Here is a 22,033-nt window from a genome sequence, read left to right on the forward strand (position 1 = left end):
TCTTATTGTTTAATTCTTTTTCCAAAGCACTTTGAGGTTTCTGTTTGTTTTTATCTATGTAAACTTCATGAAACGAGCAAACAAAATACCCAGTCTCCACGTTTACAATATAACCTTGAGTTGGTCACCGTATTTCAGGTTAAACTACCTCATACATAGGATTGTTTTCAGGATAAAATGGCCAGGGCACAAGAGGACAGAAACCTGTTTCAAATTCCCCAAGGGAAACATGTCTCCCTGCTCAAAAGAATGCTTAAAGGGAGATACGAGGAAATAAAGTGGCAAAAGGTTGTTTATAGTGCCAGGATAGCCATCATGCAAAAAGCACCCCTCTCTGTGCAAACAAGGAGCTCTCAGGTAAGCCCAGGTGTTTCCCTGCTAAGTGTTCTGTGAGAAGAGAGTTAGGGCTGCGCAGGGGCTAGGAGAGACATAAGGTGCCAAGTTCAAGTCTTGGCTCTGCCATGAACTCACACAGTGGTCTCAGGCAATCTCCTATCTCACGGCCTCAGTCTCTACCTCCAAAATATGGGGAGTAATAAGACTAGCTTGGCTTATCTCACAGGTCTGCTGCACAAATTAAAGATACAGTAAAAGTAAAGGGACCCCTGACCGTTAGGTCCAGTCGTGGCCGACTCTGGGGTTGCGGCGCTCATCTCGCTTTATTGGCTGAGGGAGCCGGCGTATAGCTTCCGGGTCATGTGGCCAGCATGACTAAGCCGCTTCTGGCAAACCAGAGCAGCGCACGGAAACGCCATTTACCTTCCCGCCGGAGCGGTACCTATTTATCTACTTGCACTTGACGCGCTTTCGAACTGCTAGGTTATCAGGAGCAGGGACTGAGCAACGGGAGCTCACCCCGTCGCCGGGATTCGAACTGCCGACCTTCTGATCGGCAAGTCCTAGGCTCTGTGGTTTAACCCACAGCGCCACCCGCATCTCCCACAGAGCCATGTATTTAAAAAAACTGTGAGGGAATAGCCTGCAGTGGGACACAGGAAGATGCCTTATGCAGAGTCGGACTATTGGTCCATCTACCTCAGTACCATCTACACTGACTGGCAGAAGCTTCTCCAGAATTTCAGACAGGAGTCTTTTGCTAGATCCAGCACTGAGGGCCTTCTGTTGGTTCCCTCACTGAGAGAAGCGAAGCTACAGGGTCTGAAGGTCCATGAATAATCATAGTTTAGAGGTCCTGGGCCCTAAGGAAGTGAGATTATCCTCCACCAGGGCCAGGGCCTTCTCAGTGATGGCTCCGACCTGGTGGAATGCTCTGTCCCAGGAGACCAGAGCCCTGCAGGATTTAACTTCCACCTGGAAGCTATTCCACCTGGCTTTCAATTTGAACTTAGCCTGATCTTTTATTCCCCTTCCTTCCCTCCCCCTCCCCTTTTTATGAAGATTAGCTGCTCTGGGATCCCACAGATAATTCTCCCCTGGTCTCCTCGCTGACCCAAACAGGACTAATTTAGCCAGCTAGCCCTGGTGATCATCCAATGTTTATTGGATGGCTTTTCCCCCAAATTGATTTTTGAATTCTGAATTTATTGTTATTCACATTTTATACTGTATTTTATGCTGTTTTTTGTTGCATCAATTAAGTGTTTTAAATTTGTTGTTAGCCGCCCTGAGCCCGGTTTTCTGAACTGGGAAGGGTGGGGTATAAATAAAAAATTATTATTATTATTATTATTATTATTATTATTATTATTTATTATCATCATCATCATCGGTAGCGGCTCCCTCCCTGTGGAACACCCTCCCATCAGATGTCAAGGAGATGAGTAACTATACAACTTTTGGAAGACATCTGAAGGCAACCCTGTACAGGGAAGCTTCTTAAGGTTTAAGGTTTTATTACAGTTTTTATATGTTGGAAGCCGCCCAGAGTGGCTAGGGCAACCAGTGAAATGGGCGGGGTACAAATAATTTATTATTATTATATCCCCAGGGCTATAATAAATGCACCACTTTCTAAATTGCCATGTTTCTGCAGGAGAATATGAAGCACACACCCATCTCGTTCTTACTTAAAGGTAAAGGTAAAGGGACCTCTGACCATTAGGTCCAGTTGTGACCAACTCTGGGGTTGCAGCGCTCATCTCACTTTATTGGCCGAGGGAGCCAGCATACAGCTTCCGAGTCATGTAGCCAGCATGACTAAGTCGCTTCTGGCAAACCAGAGCAGCGCACGGAAACGCCGTTTACCTTCCCGCAGGAGCGGTCCCTATTTACCTACTTGCACTTTGATGTGCTTTCAAACTGCTAGGTTGGCAGGAGCAGGGACCAAGCAACGGGAACTCACCCAGTCGTGGGGATTCGAACCGCCGACCTTCTGATCAGCAAGCCCTAGGCTCTGTGGTTTAACCCAGGAGCATTAATTTGGGGGTGCAAGAGCTCCAGATCTCGCCAGAGGTTGCTGGCTCTCTTCTAAGCCTCTTTCACCTTGCAAATGTGCACAGTGAGTCTGAGGTTAGCCCTCGCTATCTGAGGACAGCCGATTATGTAAACTGATTTTTGGTGCACTACAGGAACACAGAAAGCCGATGTATACCCACAAGCTATGGCCAGGCCCCATCACGTGCATGCAAAACAGGGTGCAAATCATGAAAAGAGCAACTTGTATGCAAATCCGCATATACAAATTAGCACTGGTCCTCTCAACAGACCTGAACGGTGGCCACATGGTACAAACCAAATCTCTTCCTTTTGCTTCCCTGGATGGGGAAGGAATTCCTAAAATGGTTTCCAGCAACTGGGATTCAGAAACATTGCACAGTTATCGTGGCTACTAGACGCTGACAGCCTTATCCTTGCATTTTGCTGCTTTCCCATCTCACTTAAAGTAACAAAAATATTTTTTGAAATTGCTTAACACAACAGAGAGAGAGAGAGACCCGGATTAAGAATAAAGCATAAAATGATCTAGTTTTTGGAAGTATGAAGACCTGGCATTTCAAACTTGGCTGCATAAAAAAAATTAAACCTTCTGCATCCCATCCTCTTCCTCTTCTTTGGCCCCATATGAGCATTTCCCCATCTCCCTCCAGGTCTTTAACCTGCTGACGACAGCCCATGCATAGGCAAACTAAGGCCCAGGGGCCGGATCCAGCCCAATCGCCTTCTAAATCCGGCCCACGGACGATCCGGGAATCAGCGTGTTTTTACATGTGTAGAATGTGTCCTTTTATTTAAAATGCATCTCTGGGTTATTTGTGGGGTCTGCCTGGTGTTTTTACATGAGGAGAATGTGTGCTTTTATTTAAAATTTATGGGTTATTTATGGGACATAGGAATTTGTTCATTTCCCCAAAGAAAAGTGGACTGGCCCCCTGCTGAAAAGGTTTGCTGACCCCTGGACTAATTAATCAATAGATGTCTTTTTAAACTGTGGGAGGTGTTGTTTTTGTTTGTTACTACAGGGCGAAAATAGGGAAGGGTCGTAGCTCAGTGCATCTGCCTTGCAGAAGGTCCTGGGATCAGTCCCCAGTATCCCCAGGTAGGGCTGTGTTTTTATACTTATGTTTTTTCTTTTTCAAAATATAGTACGGCCCCCCACAAGGTCTGAGGGACAGCGGACCGGTCTCCCGCTTAAAAAGTTTGCTGACCCCTGCCTCAGCCATTATGGCCCTCAAGCCCCGCTTATTCCCTCGCCTCCATGCACACACTTCCTGCCCCTAGTCTCTGTGACCATTTTCTTCCACAGCTCAAAGGAGGGCAGGAGAGAGACCACAGGGAGAGTCATGATTTGGCTAAAATCGGCAGGCATTGTCTTTGTCCATGGAGCTTTCTTGGCAGGGATACTGGAGTGGCTTGCCGGTTCCTGCTCCAGGTGGATCACGTTTGGTCAAAACTCTCCGCTATGACCTGTCCATCTTGGGTGGCCCTGCACGGCATAGCTCATAGCTTCTCTGAGTTATTCAAGCCCCTTCGCCACGGCAAGGCCGAAGAATTGATGCTTTTGAATTCTGGTGCTGGAGGAGACTCTTGAGAGTCCCATGGACTGCAAGAAGGTCAACCCTATCCATTCTGAAGGAAATCAGCCCTGAGTGCTCACTGGAAGGACAAATCCTGAAGCTGCGGCTCCAAGACTTTGGCCACCTCATGAGAAGAGAAGACTCCCTGGAAAAGACCCTGATATTGGGAAAGATAGAGGGCACAAGGAGAAGGGGACGATGGAAGACGAGATGGTTGGACAGTGTTCTCAAAGCTACCAGCATGAGTTTGACCAAACTGTGGGAGGCAGAGGAAGACAGGAGTGCCTGGCGTGCTCTGGTCCAGGGGGTCACGAAGAGTCGGACACGACTAAACGATGAAACAACAACAACAAGCAGGAGTTGGGGGTGTGGATTATGGATTTCATTAAGACTCCACTACTTCTCCTTCAGTCAAACCTTTCACTTCCACTGCATCAGTTGTGCTGATTTTTCTGCCTCCTGTGACTGCCTTTCCTCTGAGCGGTGTCAGCATTCACAAACATTCTGCAGCACATAGAATCGTAAGAGTTGGAAGGTACGCTGAGGATCATCTAGTCCAACCCCCTGCAATGCAGGAATATGCAGCTGTCCCTTACAGGGATTGAACCTGCAACCTTGGGGTTATCAGCACCACGCTCTAACCAATCACAGCAAGTCAATCCATGGGGTGGAAGCTCTCAGTCAGGGAACAGCCAGTTTTTAGGCTGTGGTCACTGGAATTGCAAATCTGTGCCACTCCCCTAGATTTGAATTTTATTGCTGTATTGCTATATTGTTTTTAACACTCAATTGGGAGCTACCCAGAGTGGCTGGGGAAACTCAGCCAGATGGGTGGGGAATAGATAATAATAATAATACTAATAATAATAATTTTGAGCAAGGTTTTCCCCCACCCTGAGCAGTCCAGCCCTATCAGAAAGAACAAAGTTCTGCGACCTATTGTCTGATGAAACTAAGAACAGAGTGGAAGAAAACTTTTTTAAATGGTGGTGGTGGTGGGGAGGGACATTCAAATTGTGCCCAAAAACTTTTATGCACGCTCCACGAGGGAGGAAAGAAGCCCTGGGACTGCAAACCTGCTGGAATAATCCCACCGGCACCAAGCCACGTTGAGCAAGACTCGGCAACACATTGCAACAGCAGGCCGAGGGAAATGAATCTGCCCAGCTGAACGTTGCATCAGAGTGCCCCTAGAGGAAGAGAGCCTTTCATGGGAACAGAAGCGTTCTCAACTAGCAGCTAACTTCTTTCTTCTTTGAGACGCTGCAATGCGCATTCCTAGAGAGGCCGTAATTTGCATCATCCCACAGACCCAAGAGTGACTGGGTCATCACCTTGCGACTTCCAGCTCCAGAAGACGCATTGACATGCAACTATCGAAGGGGAGTGCAACCATTACGGCATTCACAACGGTTTGAAATTTCAGGTGTGCACAATTCCCACTAAGTTGAATGCCAAGGCTTTTCTGGCTGTGCTCATCTCACTCTTCGGCAGTGTTTTACCCGAAGCCATTTTCAGGAAAGTGGCAGGAGAAGAAAGATCTTACAGATCGAGCTTTTCTCCCGGGCCCCAATTTGGAAAGTTCTGGCTGTGTGCCACGCTTTGCAGCATCCCTGAAGGAAATCTCAAGGATATCCACAGGCGAGGCTGAGAGGAGAACGCCAGAGTCACTAAGAGCAAAACGTTCCTCCTCTTTTGTGAAGGCCTGACTCTGCAACCCCATTTTGCATGCACTTCCAGACAGGCCTTTTGAGAAGAGACCTATGCAGGGGCAGAAAAAGGGGGTGCGGTAGGGACGGGCCGCCCCAGGTGTCACCACCGAGGGGGGTGACAAAATGCCGGGCGGCACTCACCGCAGGGCCTGCAGTGTACCCAAGCCACGTGTCTCTTCTGGGAGACACAGTGGCTTAAGCACGCACAGGGTCTGTGCTGCCCAAATGGTCCGCCTGCTACCTCTCCCCAAGCTGTAGGGCAGCTGAGTGGGAGGAGGCAGGAAGACTCTGGAGGCCCCACGGTGAGCCCTATGGGCACGCCACCCCAGGCACCCTAGCGGCTTCCTCTGCCACTGGGCCTATGGCACATGAGCAGATTGCTGCTGTTGTTGTTTAGCCGTGTCCGCCTCTTCGTGACCCCCTGGACCAGAGCACGCCAGGCACTCCTGTCTTCCACTGCCTCCCGCAGTTTGGTCAAACTCATGTTGGTCTCTTCAATAACACTGTCCAGCCATCTCATCCTCTGTCTTCCCCTTCTCCTTGTGCCCTCCATCTTTCCCAACATCAGGGTCTTTTCCAGGGAGTCTTCTCTTCTCATGAGGTGGCCAAAGTATTGGAGCCTCAGCTTCAGGATTTGTCCTTCCAGTGAGCACTCAGGGCTGATTTCCTTCAGAATGGAGAGGTTTGATCTTCTTGCAGTCCATGGGACTCTCAAAAGTCTCCTCCAGCACCAGAATTCAAAAGCATCAATTCTTCAGCGATCAGCCTTCTTTATGGTCCAGCTCTCACTTCCATACATCACTACTGGGAAAACCAGAGCTTGAACCATATGGACCTTTGTTGGCAAGGTGATGTCTCTGCTTTTTAAGATGCTGTCTAGCTTTGCCATTGCTTTTCTCCCAAGAAGCAGGCGTCTTTTAATTTCATGACTGCTGTCATGGGCAGATAGATACCAGGAAATTAAATGCTAAGGCCAACATGGGGTGAACGAAGCAAGTCACAGTGGCCCGGTTTGCACATGACACAAAGCCAATTCAAGGCTCATCATGAGTGTACAGACTCCCAGAGAGGAAATGGCGGCTGCTTTACTCGTCCTCTGGTCCTGCTAGCGATGTGCTGCTATGAGCTATGCCATGGTTTGGATTAGCATGTTGCACACGAGCCCAGGCTTGTGCTTTGTCTGCTACAGACAAGTGGCAAGTCACGGAACAAACCTTGGCTACAGCATGTGGTTTACCTGTAGATGACTACTCTAATAATAATAATTATTTTTTAAAAAAAAATATTTATGCCCCACGCTCCCCAGCCAAGACCGGGCTCAGGGTGGCTAACGCCCGATATAAAAACAAATTGATGGAAATACAACTTAAAAACAAGATTAAAATACAACATTAACAGCCTCTAGGGAAACTGTGCCCCACCCAGAAGTTCAACAACCCCAGCTGCCATCAGACCCCCCCTCCTAGCACAGCCAATGGTCAGGGGAGTGGGTGGGAATTATAGTCCAGCAAAATCTGGAGGGACACAGGTTCCCCATCCATGGCTCTATAGGTATGGGGAAGAAGGACGTACGATGGGTCACTCATTCATCAATCTGGCTCAGATGGTGACCCTGGAGGTTCCAAGACTTTATCCTGCTGGTGGAGGCGGGAGGGAGGGAGAAATCACACCTTTCGTCCTGAAACTTGGAGGTTGAAAGATGGCTGTGGAGCACCGGGCACTATGGGGCTCAGACCACGGGTCACTGATTCCCAACACTCTACACTGCTGGAATCGCAGGCAGGTGGAGGGAAGTGCAAGGATACTTCCAAGCCTAAATTCTCCTGGTCCTGGGAAACAGGACTTCAGAGAACCGGTCCCATGCCTCTACCTGCTGCAAGGCTTACTCAAGCCTGGACAAACTGCTATTGAAGGAAACTACGAGACTCTTCCACTGTATATTGAGGCCATTTGTCCCTGGCTGGTTGCCATCCTTTTAAGTCATGGGGAGTTGGGTCTTGTCAAGCGCTTGACCCTGAGCACCTGATATACTTCTTCAAGACAGCATAGAGTGAAACTATGGGATTCACTCCCGCAAGGGGGCAGAGATGACCACTGACTTGGACTACCTAGGGCCACATTGCTCACTTGGGTAGAGCGTGAGACTCTTCTCTTGGGTAGCAGGGCCGACAAAGACCCCTCTCTGCCCCCAAACCTTGGAGAACTACTCCCAGTTGGAGGAGACAATGTCGGGCCAGTGTAAGTCAGCTTTCTGCGTTCAGACACTCTTACCGTAACAAACGCGTCTGCTGCCTCTTGCGGATCGACGGATTGGACTCAAAGACGTGAGGGCGTTTCCTTTTCTTGCCTGTTGCCACGGCAGCGGCAGCGGCCATTCCCACAGGGCCTGCGGACGAGAGATGGGTTTTGAATATTCGGTGGGCCACAGGCCGAAGACACCATAGGCCATAAATGCTACAGCAAGCTACTGGTGAGATTCCACAGAATATCTGCGAGGTTAAGAAAAGCTGAACAAATCCACGGACATTTATGACATAGTTATGCACTGGTAACCTCAAGGTGGGATTGCTGCAGTGTGCCCTAAGGTACCAACATATAAGACCCTGTACAATTTCTCCTTCAAAGGCATCAGAAGCCTGCTCCACAATAACTCAGAGCAAGGGCTTTCAGTGTTGCTTGCTCAGGGAAACAGGATCACTGCTGAGATATGACAGGTGCCCCCATCTGTGCTTCCCAAAAACAACTGGAGAGTCTTTCGTATCGTTTCTAAAACTATATTTAGTTGGATTTTTGTATTGTTTTCAAAACTATTTTTTAGCTGTGGTTATGGCCTATTTGCAAACTGCCTCACGTGAAAGGCAATTCGTAAGTTAATTAAATAATGATGATGATGTATTTGTTGGTCTTTAAAGTTGGCTGCAACTTTAAGAACTGTAACTTTATGAATGTGTGATTGAGCTTGCTTTTCCCTCCTCCCTCCCACTCCTTTTTCCTCACGTGTCGTGCTCTTTTAGGTTGTGAATGTGAAGGTGGGGACTGTCTCATAGCTAATTTCCGTAAGCCACTCTGAGAACCTTTTTGGCTAAAGAGTGGAGTATAAATTCTGCAAATAAATAAACAGCACCATTAGACTAATACAACTACCCTTCCAGATATAATTTCAACAGCAATTATTTCACGCAGTATCTTTCTCCATACATATGTTCCCAAAATCACCCTACAGGTTATTATTCATCGTAAACGGGATGGATTTAGAACCCTAACGAAGTTAGAACCCTAACATGGAGATATCAGATGAGAAAGAAACATTGTCAGTTGCAATTGCTGTACTGCCCTCTGCTGGTTGCAGCTTCACACTAGAAAATCTGGCTTGAGGACGTGTGTAAAATGTCCCCAAAAATGAAGATGAGTGGGGAAAGGGTTCCCCTTCCTGGGACTGGTTTTTAAAGACAAGATTCCAGGGCAGTTCTGCCAGCAAGGTATGGACCGGTCAAATCATGAAAGAGTGTGTGCCTGCATTAGTCCTTGTACGATTGTTTTGAAATAAATTGCATTGCTCCTTCATCTTAATCCTTCACTAATCAGAGCTTTTGAGGGGAGGGGTGAAGAGATCTTTTTGCTCAGTTTAACATGCTATTTATTCAATATACTAAGAGAGAATTCATCCACTATATGCAGATCGTTGTATAGTCAAAAGGCATCATACGATACGATACGATACGATACGATACGATACGATAATCTTTATTGTCATTGTCCCATATAGAACAACGAAACTGAAAAAATCTACATCAGACATTCAAAACCCCACAAGTCCGCTATCCCAGCCTGGTTAACCCCCTAAAAACTCTGAGACCCCATAATTAAATACAATATACTCCCAAAGAGACTACCTTACACTGCGTTTGAAACCAAAATCGCATTTGGGTAGAAACTGTTTCTCAGGCGGCAAGTCCTAGTCTTTATAACCCTGTACCTTCTTCCAGGGGGATGCGGGTGGTGCTGTGGGTTTACCTTCCCACCGGAGCTGTACCTATTTATCTACTTGTACTTTGACGTGCTTTCAAACTGCTAGGTTGGCAGGAGCAGGGACCAAGCAACGGAAGCTCACCCCGTTGCGGGAATTCGAACCGCCGACCTTCTGATCAGCAAGCCCTAGGCTCTGTGGTTTAGACCACAGCACCACCTTAAAATAGCTAGATACACTTAAACTGCCCAAACTATTCAGTTGACCCTTGTGAAAAATCAACCCCGATAGAAAAAGCCCTTCCCTTTTGCACCACTCTCGTCCACCAGGTGCCAGAAGTGACGCTCACACCCAGGGATACGTAAACAGATTGCGGGTGGTTATCAGAACATAATCCAACCATCGAAAAATTGAACAGGGGCAGAGTATTTTCTAAGGGTGCAGCGCTCTTTGTGAATCAAGAGGGGTTTTTATTTGTTTTTCATGCATGTTACATGCCTAAGGAACTGGAAGAAGCCTCTGTGACTGGCAAGTGAACCCCACTGAAGTCTTCTCAGAGTTTGGAGAACTTACATCCTGAAATATTAACATGGCCACATCCTTTGACCTGGAAATGCTTCGGTGCTCAGTACAGTGGTACCTCTGGTTGCAAACGGGATCCGTTCTGGAGGCCCGTTCGCAGCATGAAAGGAACGCAACCCGCAGTGGCGCCTCTGTGCACGCGCGGGTTGCGATTCGCCGCTTCTGCGCATGATGTCATTTTGCACGTCTGCACATGCGGCAAAACCCGGAAGTAACCCTTTTCGGTACTTCCAGGTTGCCACGGGACGTAACCTGAAAGAACATAACATGAAGCGGACGTAACATGAGGTATGACTGTACAAGTATTTGCTGCTACCAAAATTTTAAAAAAACCCTATGGGTATCAATTCTAGCATTTGTGGATCCCCTAAGAATTTTGAGGGACGTGGGTGGTGCTGTGGGTTAAACCACAGAGCCTAGGACTTGCTGATCAGAAGGTTGGAGGTTCGAACCCCCGCGACGGGGTGAGCTCCCGTTGCTTGGTCCCTGCTCCTGCCAACCTAGCAGTTCGAAAGCACGTCAAAGTGCAAGTAGATAAATAAGTACCTCTCCAGCGGGAAGGTAAATGGCGTTTCCGTGTGCTGCTCTGGTTTGCCAGAAGCGGCTTAGTCATGCTGGCCACATGACCCGGAAGCTGTACGCCGGCTCCCTCAGCCAATAAAGTGAGATGAGCGCCGCAATCCCAGAGTCGTCCGCGACTTGACCTAACGGTCAGGGGTCCCTTTACCTTTAAGAATTTTGGGCCTCCTCCTTGGGCACCTGTGGCCAACTCTGCACTTCCTAGTCAAGTCTTGATGTGAAAGAGAGGAAGAAATGCTATGCCCCTTTAGGGCACATGGGGCAAGTGGGGTAAAACAGGATAGGGCGCCAGCAATGTACCTGCAGCGGCCAGGTGGGCGGTCACCTCATCAGTAGCCGTGGAGTTGAGAATGTCCGAGTCGTCGTAGGAAGTGTCCTCGGGGGAAGAGGGTGAGTCTTCGTCCGCACTGAGCATGCTGTGCTCTGTGTATGTGGCCACGTGGACCTGCTGCACCTGTTGGGCCACCGCATGGGCCTCGATGGTGGCCATGTGCTCCGTCTGCGTCACCGTGTGTTCCTCCATCGGTAGCTACTGCTAGAGGAAAGGAGATACAGGAGGGGAGAGAAATCAGGCGGAGGAAGAAAAAGTGAAGTCTGAAATATCCATTCCTGACACTTATTTCAAAGATCAGAACCTAGAACAGGTGGGGATCTTGAAGAGGTGGAATCACAGGTGGGAAAAGCACTGGTGTGCTTAGGACCTGCTTGTGGGAGCCCCAGAGGGAACCTAGTTGGCCACTGTAAGTACAGGGCTGGGTGGGCCTTTGGTCTGCTCCAACAGTCAAGCTTTTCTTATGTTCTTATGACTGCTGAACCTGCATTGCGACCTGACAGGCTAGTGACAAAAAATGCAGGCTGAGGCGTCTCAGGAGCCACTGGCTGAGCATGGTCCCTGATCTGACTGTCTCCCTCCCCCTAGATTCAGGTAGGCAGCCGTGTTGGTCTGACAGTAGAACTATATAAGAAAATAAAAATTGCCCAGTAGCACCTTAGAGACCAACTAAGTTTGTTCTTGGTATGAGCTTTCGTGTACATTCGAAAGCTCATACCAAGAACAAACTTAGTTGGTCTCTAAGGTGCTACTGGACAATATATATATATATATATATATATATATATATATATCCTCTCCCTATTCATAGAATCATAGAATTATAGAGTTGGAAGGGACTCTGTGGGTCATCTATTCTAACCCCCTGCAATGCAGGAATCTCAACTAAAGCATCCATGACAGAGGGCCACCCAACCTCTGCTTAAAAACCTCCAAGGAAGGAGAGTCCACAACCTCCTGAGGGAGACTGTCAATAATAATAATAATAATAATAATAATAATAATAATAATAATTTATTTATTTATTATACCCCGCCTGTCTGGCTAGGTTTCCCCAGTCACTCTGGGTGGCTTTCAACAAAAAATTAAAATACAATAGTCTCTTAAACATTAAAAGCTTCCCTGAACAGGGCTGCCTTCAGATGTCTTCTAAAAGTCTGGTAGTTGTTCTTCTCTTTGACATCTGGTGAGAGGGCGTTCCACAGGGCGGGCGCCACCACCGAGAAGGCCCTCTGCCTGGTTCCCTGTAACTTGGCTTCTGGCAGTGAGGGAACTGCCAGAAGGCCCTCGGCGCTGGACCTCAGTGTCCGGGCTGAACGATGGGGGTGGAGACGCTCCTTCAGGTATACTGGATTTATAATTAAAAGACAAGGAACGGCTCCTCTTTCAGACATCAGAGCAACCCCTCTTCAGGGGCGTAATCTAAAACCCGAAGTTAAAACGGCACTGTAACTTAAAATCCTAAAGAACAGGATGAAGGTCTCATTCAGTATTCATGCATTTCCTTTCCCAAGCAGTCAGGTTTCATGTTATACATGTGGTGTGAAGGTCGCTAATGCACCTTAAACCATTGGGTTGTGCCCTGATTATTCACCGTTATAACAGAGGCAGTGTGGCTCATCGGATGTACAAACCAGGCATGATCCTTCAGGGGCAATCTGTTGGGGGCTGAATGGTGGCAGTGAGTTAGGCCAGAACCAAGTGGACCACTTCACTTTCTCTACCACCCGCCCCACCGTAGTGCCAGGAGAAGGAAGATCAGTCTCGCCAGAGGTCTGAACTAATGCAGTCATACCTCGGGTTACAGACACTTCAGGTTGCGTTTTTTCGGGTTACAGACCGCCGAAACCTGGAAGTACCGGAACGGGTTACTTCCAGGTTTTGGCGGTTGCACATGCACAGAAGCGCTAAATCGCGCTTTGCACATGCACAGAAGCGCTAAATCGCGCTTTGCACATGTGCAGAAGCGCTGAATCGCAACCCGCACGTGCGCAGACGTAGGTTGCGAACGCTGCGGGTTGCGGACATGCATCCCGCACGGATCACGCTCGTAACCTGAGCGTCCACTGTAATTGCTTGCAGGACATCCGCACTCCTTCCATCGCTTTATTAATGTAAGAACATAAGAAAAGCCTGCTGGATCAGGCCAGCGGCCAGTCATGCCCAAAATCCTGTTCTCACAGCGGCCAGCCAGATGCCTGTGGGAAACCCACAAGCAGGATCCAAGCGCAAGAGCATCTCTTCCCCTCCTGTGATTTCTTGCAGCCGATATTCGGAATCATTGCTGCCTCCGAAATTTGGAAGCAGAGCAGAGCCTTCATAGCTAGTAGCCACTGGAGTCATCTCCTCCATTAATTTGTCTAATCCTCTTTTAAACCTGTCCAAGTCAGTCGCCGTGACTGTCTCTTGTGGGAGGGAGTTCCATAGTTCAACTATGTGCAGTGTGGAAGAAATACCTTCTTTTTTTCTGTCCTGAACCAACACTCAGCTTTGTTCGATATCCACAAGTTCAGAGTGGTGCATGCTCTGGTTATCTCCCGCTTGGACTACTGCAATGCGCTCTACGTGGGGCTACCTTTGAAGGTGACCCAGAAACTACAACTAATCCAGAATGCGGCAGCTAGACTGGTAACTGGGAGCGGCCGCCGAGACCACATAACACCGGTCTTGAAAGACCTGCACTGGCTCCCAGTACATTTCCGAGCACAATTCAAAGTGTTGGTGCTGACCTTGAAAGCCATAAACGGCCTTGGTCCAGTATATCTGAAGGTTACAGGGAACCAGGCAGAGGGCCTTCTCGGTAGTGGTGCCCTCGCTGTGGAACGCCCTCCCACCAGATGTCAAAGAGAACAGCTACCACCAGACTTTTAGAAGACATCTGAAGGCAGCCCTCTTTAGGGAAGCTTTTAATGTTTGATGCATTACTGTATTTTAATATTTTGTTGGAAGCCGCCCAGAGTGGCTGGGGAAGCCCAGCCAGATGGGCCAGCTAGGGATCATGGGAGTTGTAGGCCAAAAACATCTGGAGGGCTGAGTTTGAGGAAGCCTGCTCTGTGCCATAGCACAATTTTTATGAATTTCTATCATGTCCACCCTTTCTTCATGGAGGAACTACTCCATCTCCTTGATCATTTTCGGTTACCCTTTTCTGAACCTTCTGCAACACTGCAATGTCCTTTTTAAGTTGTGGCTATTAGAACTATACACAATATTCCAACTGCAGTTGCTCAATAGGTTTGTATTATGGCATTATAATGCTGACAGTTTTTATTTTCAGTCCCTTTCCTAATGATCCCTAGCAACAGAAAGCAACCACAAACACAGAACGAGATTTCTAAGAATACTTCAGAATGGAGAGCAGATGTGGGGGTGGAATGGGGAATTGGCCTTCGTATCCTTTGTCTTGGTTCCGTGTCCGTTTTCTAAGATGCTGCTTTGCCAAGTTTTTTTTAATAATAAATATATGAAACACACACAAAACACTGCAGTTGCACTGTATAAAAAGAATCACAGAACGCTAAAAGCTAACAATCCATTTTCTTTGTAATAACAAAGGCTAATTAGCCTTCAGTCGCCAATTAGTACCAGCAAGTTTGGTAAGATTACTGATGGGGTTACATAACTAGAAGCTTATGTTACAAGGCTAGGTGGGTAGAAAATGCAGGTGCTAAAAATTACCTGTTCTTAAACTGATAAAATTTAGTGAAAACATAATGCGAAAATACAGCTTTTGTGCTCATCGAGCTGTGCACATAGCTCAAAATGCTTGAGAACCTAACGTCGGGTGGACAATATGAGAGATGGATGGGGCCATGCTCTGGTGTGGTCCAGAAAAAATTTGACTAAACCTGTGGGTTCCATCTGATGCTGATTGCAGACATCCGTTTGTGCAACTCTCCCCTCTCCTCTCCCCTGAAGCCGCCCTGCCCAACATCTTCTCCAGAAGTTTGGAGGACTTTCTGGAGCAGATTGTGAGGGTGCGCATGGAGAGGAAAGTAAAGTCCCTTTTTTAAGTAGAACTCCCCAGGCTCAGTGTCTTGATGCAACTCCATTTGTTTACCCAGACATGCAAACAGAATTTGGGTTGTTCTGAAATACGGGTAAAGGTAAAGAGACCCCTGAACATTAGGTCCAGTCGTGGCCGAGTCTGGGGTTGTGGCGCTCATCTCGCTTTACTGGCCGAGGGAGCTGGCGTACAGCTTCTGGGTCACGTGGCCAGCATGACTAAGCTGCTTCTGGTGAACCAGAACAGCACACGGAAACGCTGTTTACCTTCCCGCTGGAGTGGTACCTACTTATCTGCTTGGCACTTTTGACGTGCTTTCGAACTGCTAGGTTGGCAGGAGCAGGGACTGAGCAACAGGAGCTCACCCCGTCGCGGGGATTCGAACCGCCAACTTTCTGATCAGCAAGTCCTAGGGTCTGTGGTTTAACCCACAGCGCCATCCATGTCCCCGAAATATGGGTACCATATTCTTAATTCCCCAAGAACTCTAGTGCTGGTGAAGGGCGGGGGGGGGGCGTGTTCCAAGCCCTGAAGGATTCAAACCCTTTTACAGCATTTTTCATCGCTTGGGTAGGGGAAGCAGACGACTGCTGCGGAGGCCTCAGACTCCAGAGGTGCTGTGCTTGTGCACATGAATGCTCAATCGAGGGTGGCTGGAGATGGTTCATATGGAGGACTCTTGAAGGCCTCTGTGGAGCCATACAGTTCACTCTGTGGTGTGGAAAGGACAGACGGATGTGCCTCTCTGAAAGCCAAATTCTCTAGATTTTGCACTGCCTGATAACTGAGTGAATTGGGCAATAAGTGAGGCAAGGATTTGGGTAGGGGCTGGTTTGTCTAGCTATGGAGAGAGGCCAAAGAGTTCTGCTCTGCTCACTGTGGCAGGCATTCTCCAAACAATTCAGTAGCACCCCTTAAATTAAAGTTTTCAAGTTAATCATGGAATCATAATGAGTTGGAAGGGACCACAAGAGTCATCTAGTCCAATTACTTGAAAAGCAGGAAACTTTTGCCCAATGTGGGACTCTGAAATTAAGAGCCTCATGATCTAATGTTCCAAGTCTCTTCCATATCCTGCTCCATTTATTCCCCAAAGACTACTTCCATTGATGCATTGATGTGGTTTTTATGTTGATCTTTGCCCTGGGACCTCCGGGTATAGGGCAGCATATAAATTCAATAAATAATAATAATGCATAACAGCCAGAGAATTGACACTTGTCGGATGAGCGTTTGGCTGAAGGTTGTGGCAGTATAACTGGAGGCTGCCAAGCTGCGCTCTTGATTCCAGAGAAGAACCGTCAAGAGGGGCACCTGCTCAGAAGGTGGCAGAGATCAAGTTTGTGGGCAAGGATAGCCTGAACCAAGAGGCTTCTACTGCAGTTAGGAGGGGTGTTGGTAGAAGTTGACAGATAACATGTGGAAATGCAAGAACTGACCATTTCGAAAGAGGTGTGGTGCACGTTGCATCATCATCATCATCATTATTATTATTATTATATCTCTACCCATGCCTCCCTTTAGCTTGTCCCCAGGACCTGCCCCACATTGCCAGAGCCTGGCTCAGCATGTGTGACCAAGGAGAAACGAAGGATACGCCTCAAATATCTGAGCAATACCAGTACCGAACTGACTAACAGCCTTCCGCAAACTGGTTCCCTCCAGATGTTTTGGACATGCTAGCTGGGGCTGATGGGAGCTGTAGTCAAAAACATCAGGAGGGGAAGAAATGGCCTAGCACTCCTGTACAGGTACATTACACATGTGTTTCTTCACACGCTGGATGATTTATTGTGTCTGAAGTCTTGGGGTGGGGGCTCCTGCTCACAACTGACACTGACAAGTGAGGAAAAGGGTCGAGAACATGTTCAGGGCATTCTTCATTGCACCATGCCTTCTTTTGACTAGAAGCAGCACCAATTTTTTATTCACTGAAGAGCAGAAAAAGGTTCCAGGCGTTATCAAGAATTTTCTTTAACCAGCCAAGAACTCTCTGAATTGCACCTGTCCAAGAATTTGGGGCTGTCTTTAAAATGTCTCCTTGCATTGCATTACCATAAGAGTGAACTATCTGTTCTTTAATGCTTTTTTAGAAAAGGCTATCTCTTCAAACCAAGTTAAAAGGCATTGGGGAATTAACAGATGCTCGGAAACCAAGCACTTCAGAAGGGTGAGAATTGAGCAACCTTTGATTAGCATGCCATAAATTGCAGGTGAGGAACTTCAAGCCCCAGGCCTCTCTGCCTGGGTCCATGGGAATCTCCCCAGGCAGAACAAGCCTTCCTCAGCCCTATCTCCTCTCCTCTCCTTGGGGCACACATCTCATCAGCCCTACTTCATAATGCCTCTTGGCTGCCAGGATTTAGAATAGAGAGGGGTGTGGGTGGCCTTCTATATAAAGGCAAAATTCATTCATTGCTCCGCCTACTTTTGCCTCTGGCCCCACACCACTGTGGCATGTGGCCCCTGGAAGCTTGCACAGATGGGTACATGTGAAAAAAGTTCCCCACTCCGGCCGTAAATGTGACCAAAGCTCCTCATAATTGGTCTTATGCCGGGGGTCAGCAAACTTTTTCAGCAGGGAGCCGGTCCACTGTCCCTCAGACTTTGTTGGGGGCCGGACTATATTTGGGGGGGGGGGATTAACGAATTCCTATGCCCCACAAATAACCCAGAGATGCATTTTAAATAAAAGCACACATTCTACTCATGTAAAAACACGCTGATTCCCGGTCCGTCCGCGGGCCGGATTGAGAAGGTGATTGGGCCGCATCCGGCCCCCGGGCCTTAGTTTGCCTACCCACGCACTATAGCAAAGTGCCTCTTAACCTCCACCCTCAATGGGGGCAAATCGGTCACCCAGAGACCATTTCCCAAACCCCTGGAAATGCAGCATGGTCAGTTTCACCTAAGAAGTTACACTTTACTAGTTGAACATTTTAACTCAAGACATTTCGCTATGTTGAGCTAAATCTTTATATAAAAATGTACACAACATACCCCCCGCCCAAAAGGTCTGATAGTTCTCCTCTTTCAGCAGTCAAGATCTGCAGGTTTTGGAAAACAGCAGACTTGAGGCGGTCAATTTGCAGCCAGCATAAACTTCAAGCATTATTCTAAGCCCACCCATGCCTTGATTCCAAGTCCACCCACTTTGGAAAACAACAATCTCTACCAAAGTCAAGATGGCCCAATATCCTATTTTAACCAGTCAAGCAAATATTACTTTTGAGCTGAAGTATTTCTCTCACCTTCATATGTCAGCTATATGATATGGAAATATTCATAGCCAGTAGCTGATTGGGGGCTGTGTGAAAACAAACAAACCAGTAACCAGGATTGGGGCAATGGTCCTTTCTGTGTGCACTGCCTGCCTAGAATCCTCTCCCCAAAATATCACACCTACAGGACTGACATTTTCAAAGCACAGTCCCTGCTAGCAGCATATTTTAAAAGAAGATAATCACAGTCTTGAAAAAGAAGAAAAAACAGTCTGGGCTGCTAGCGAAAAGGAGAGGGGAATACAAAGCAGCTCTTTGTTTTAAGTAAAGTTAACAGCAAAATGGCTGTTGGATTTTGGCATCGGAGAAAATTCTCATTAGCAAGTGCTCTGAGCTGCTTGCCTGAAGACAGGTCTTGATACAGGGCAGCCGGGCAATTTAAAACAATTGTCCCTCCTCAAAGAGAAAGGCGGCCTCATAATATGTACTTGCATGTACCAGCTGAACAAGCGACGAACGCTGAAAGAACAGGGCACTGGGTGAAAGGAGCACCAACACACACAAACACCCTGCCGTCCTTTATCAGGCGCTGATCTCTGACACTGCAAGGAAGAGGTTTCTGTAGGAAGTGGGACTGATCCCAGGAAGTGCAACTGGGAAGGCTAAAGAGAGCCCAACCAAAGGCTCAAGAAAAAAGAATTGCCTTCCATTAATTCCTCCTCCAAAAATAAACAGGAGCAGGTTGTGGTCTATCTTCTTGCTAACACGCTTCCAAAGTACAGGGGCCAGCACTGAGGAGGCCCTGACATCTGCCTGCTTCTTTCCTATCTGATCTCATCTCTTATAAGGATGATATCATAGCCAGAACCCAGGAAGGGTGAAATGGAGATTGATGATCCTGAGAGGTTTTGGGCTCATGCTGTTTCCAGTTGAACACAAGGCGAAGACGGATGATCTGTGCCCTCAGCTGTATTTGGACATAGAAGTAGTTGTCAGACACCATTGTCAGACAAAACTCCTCTATGACATTTATGGTTCTTACAAACAACAACAACAACAACAACAACAACATTTATTTATACCCCGCCCTCCTCAACCAGAGCCGAGCTCAGGGCAGCTAACACCAGTAAAATTACAGTAAAATGCAATTTAAAATGAAACCTCATTTTAAAAGTAGCCCATAGATCAAAACCATAAGGGTCAGACTGAGTCCAAACCAAAGGCCAGGCAGAACAGCTCCATCTTGCAGGCCCTGCGGAAAGATGTCCAGTCCCGCAGGGCCCTAGTCTCTTGGGACAGAGCGTTCCACAAAGTCGGGGCACCTGGACACAAGATTTGTTAAATCTTTCACAGATTTCCTGAATTTGCAGGACAGGGAGCCTCTCTGTCAGTCACAGTGCAAAAGAGTAGCCCAGCTCTTCCAGATTCATAGCTCCTTTACATGTTCAGGGTTATATCCAAAGTAGTGCTAAGTAACAACTCAAGGATTTCCAGTTGTGCAATCCAGTTGTCCTCCCCGTCCTCCTCAAATCTGCTTGGGGGGGGTTGGGGGGGGAACCCAGAGCAGATTTAGGGGATGGGGGAAGGAGAAGTCTTGTTGCAATAGCATAAATCCTTGCATTGACAGATGGGTCCTTAGCATTATGTTGGCGACAAGACCATAAGGAGCTGTGACTCTTAAGGGGTTGCAACAATGACTGCTTAAGACGTAAAGTGGGAATGAACTTAGGCTGCGATTGTATGAAATCTCACTGAACTCAGTGGTGACACGTACATTGGTAAAGGCTTTCTGGGAAATGATATATAATGAGTTAAAGAAAATGTTTAAAAAAACATTTGTCAAAAAACCAGAAGCCTTTTTACTAGGTATTATAGGTGAAGAGTTCCCAAGAGAAGATAAAAGACTTTTTATGTACGCAACAACGGCAGCGGGAATGCTACTAGCCCAGAGGTGGAAGGAAGGAGAAGTACCAACAAAAGAATGGGAGATGAAACTAATGGAGTATGTGGAAATGGCAAAACTGGTGGGGAAGATCTGAAACCAGGTATTTTCTAAAGACTGGAGTAAATCTGTAATTTACTTAAAAGACCACTGTAAAAAGTTAAAATCTTTGGGAGGGATGTAAAGACACTCGTAATGTGGAATTTTTAAATGGTAATTATAGTTATAGAATAGATACATAATGGTAAAAGATGCAGTAAATTTAATCTTAAAGATGGAACTCATGGAGGGAAGGGGGTCTAAGGATTCGAAAGAACTCTGTATTTTAATGTTTGAAATCGTTGTTTTATTTGCTTCAGGTTAAATCTTTTCAGGTTGCATCCTGCAGCGACCCGGAAGTACCGGAAAGGGTTACTTCCGGGTTTCACTGCTCGCGCATGCGCTCAAAATGTCACACGCATGCGCAGAAGTGGCAAATCGTGACCTGCGCACACACGGGTTGCGTTCTGCTCATGTTGCGAACGGGGCCCGTACGCAACCAGAGGTACCAATATATATATATATATATATATATATATATGTATATATATGTGTGTGTGTGTGTGTATGTATAAAATATGTATAAATGTGTACTAACCCTTGAATACACACACACAAAAGGCTAGTCTGTAGGTCCTTAGCCACACACTGGGGGTGGGGTGAACCCACTGAACCCTTGGAAACTCAACACATCTATGGAGGATATCTGTACTCCTCTTAAGCTAGAGAGGAACACAGCATCATAGCAAGCAAGTAAAAAGTACACACACTGGACCTGGACATTACTCAGCCAGGAAGCCCAAAACTATGCCTAAAACTCATTAGTGAGGAAAGCATGTGGAATCAGACTAAGTATGTGAAAAGCTGTCATGGCCTATGTTAGCAGTCGGACAAAGCTCAGTGGTGGAAGGTCTCATTTTAAAACATCTGTTGGCGAAGATCTCTGCCTAAGACCCTTGAGCGCTGCTGCCACAGTAGACAATACTGGGCTAAATAAACCAGTGGTCAGACTGTGCATTATGCGCCTTCATGTGCAAGTTCAGGAATCCACGGCAGACTTGGGGGCCAAAGCAACCCCTGAATTCTGTTCCGTTCACAGATTCTTTTACGTGTGCAGCTTGTTGATTTGGGGTTGTTGTGCCCTGTCCTCTGCCAGCCTCATATTTGTGATGGTGCAAGGGTGAGAGTTTAAAATGCTATGCTGGAACACCACACCCACACTTGGGAGACCGGTGCCCCAATGCCACTGGAAACAAGAGTATGACAAAAGTATTATGGTTGGGTGGAGCAACGGTAAGACAAAGTTAAAAGCAAAAGTACAGCCCCTCTCGCTAACATACTGAATGAGACCATAACAGAAGACAGAAGTAGCCAAAGAGATTTAAAGATTAAGACCATGGAAAGAAATTATCTCTGTTTTCTGGAAGCAGGGCCTGCTGATTACAACACTCTCAATGCTATGGTGAAATCAGGTAAGCAACCTTTTGATTTGTACTGTTAAGTATTTCTTCCCCCCACCCAATATAACAGAATTATCAACAATAAACGTAACTAATTTTTATCCCACCAGCATCCTTATTTGCTATACAGTGGTACCTCTACTTACGAACGTGATCCGTTTTGGGGTGCCATTTGCACCCAAAAAAGTCTGTAAGTAGAGCAACACTACTGCGCGTGCGC

At 47.2% G+C, this 22,033-nt stretch overlaps 1 protein-coding gene across 6 annotated transcripts in view; it reads right to left on the reverse strand.

Moving 5' to 3' along the window:
* Positions 1-22,033, reverse strand: part of NRF1 (nuclear respiratory factor 1) — a 76,861-nt gene that overhangs the window by 49,094 nt on the left and 5,734 nt on the right. For 5 of the 6 annotated variants that reach the window (XM_053404603.1, XM_053404607.1, XM_053404606.1 and 2 more), the window contains exons 2-3: positions 11,115-11,349; positions 7,958-8,072 (exon numbers count right to left, since the gene is read on the reverse strand). In XM_053404603.1, the coding sequence (XP_053260578.1) occupies positions 7,958-8,072; positions 11,115-11,337 (338 nt within the window). In that variant the 5' untranslated portion in view covers positions 11,338-11,349. The remainder of the gene's footprint in view (positions 1-7,957; positions 8,073-11,114; positions 11,350-22,033) is intronic. The other variant, XM_053404604.1, reaches the window with a different exon arrangement.

This window comes from Podarcis raffonei, chromosome 10, assembly GCF_027172205.1.
Source record: "Podarcis raffonei isolate rPodRaf1 chromosome 10, rPodRaf1.pri, whole genome shotgun sequence".
Taxonomy (NCBI): domain Eukaryota; kingdom Metazoa; phylum Chordata; class Lepidosauria; order Squamata; family Lacertidae; genus Podarcis; species Podarcis raffonei.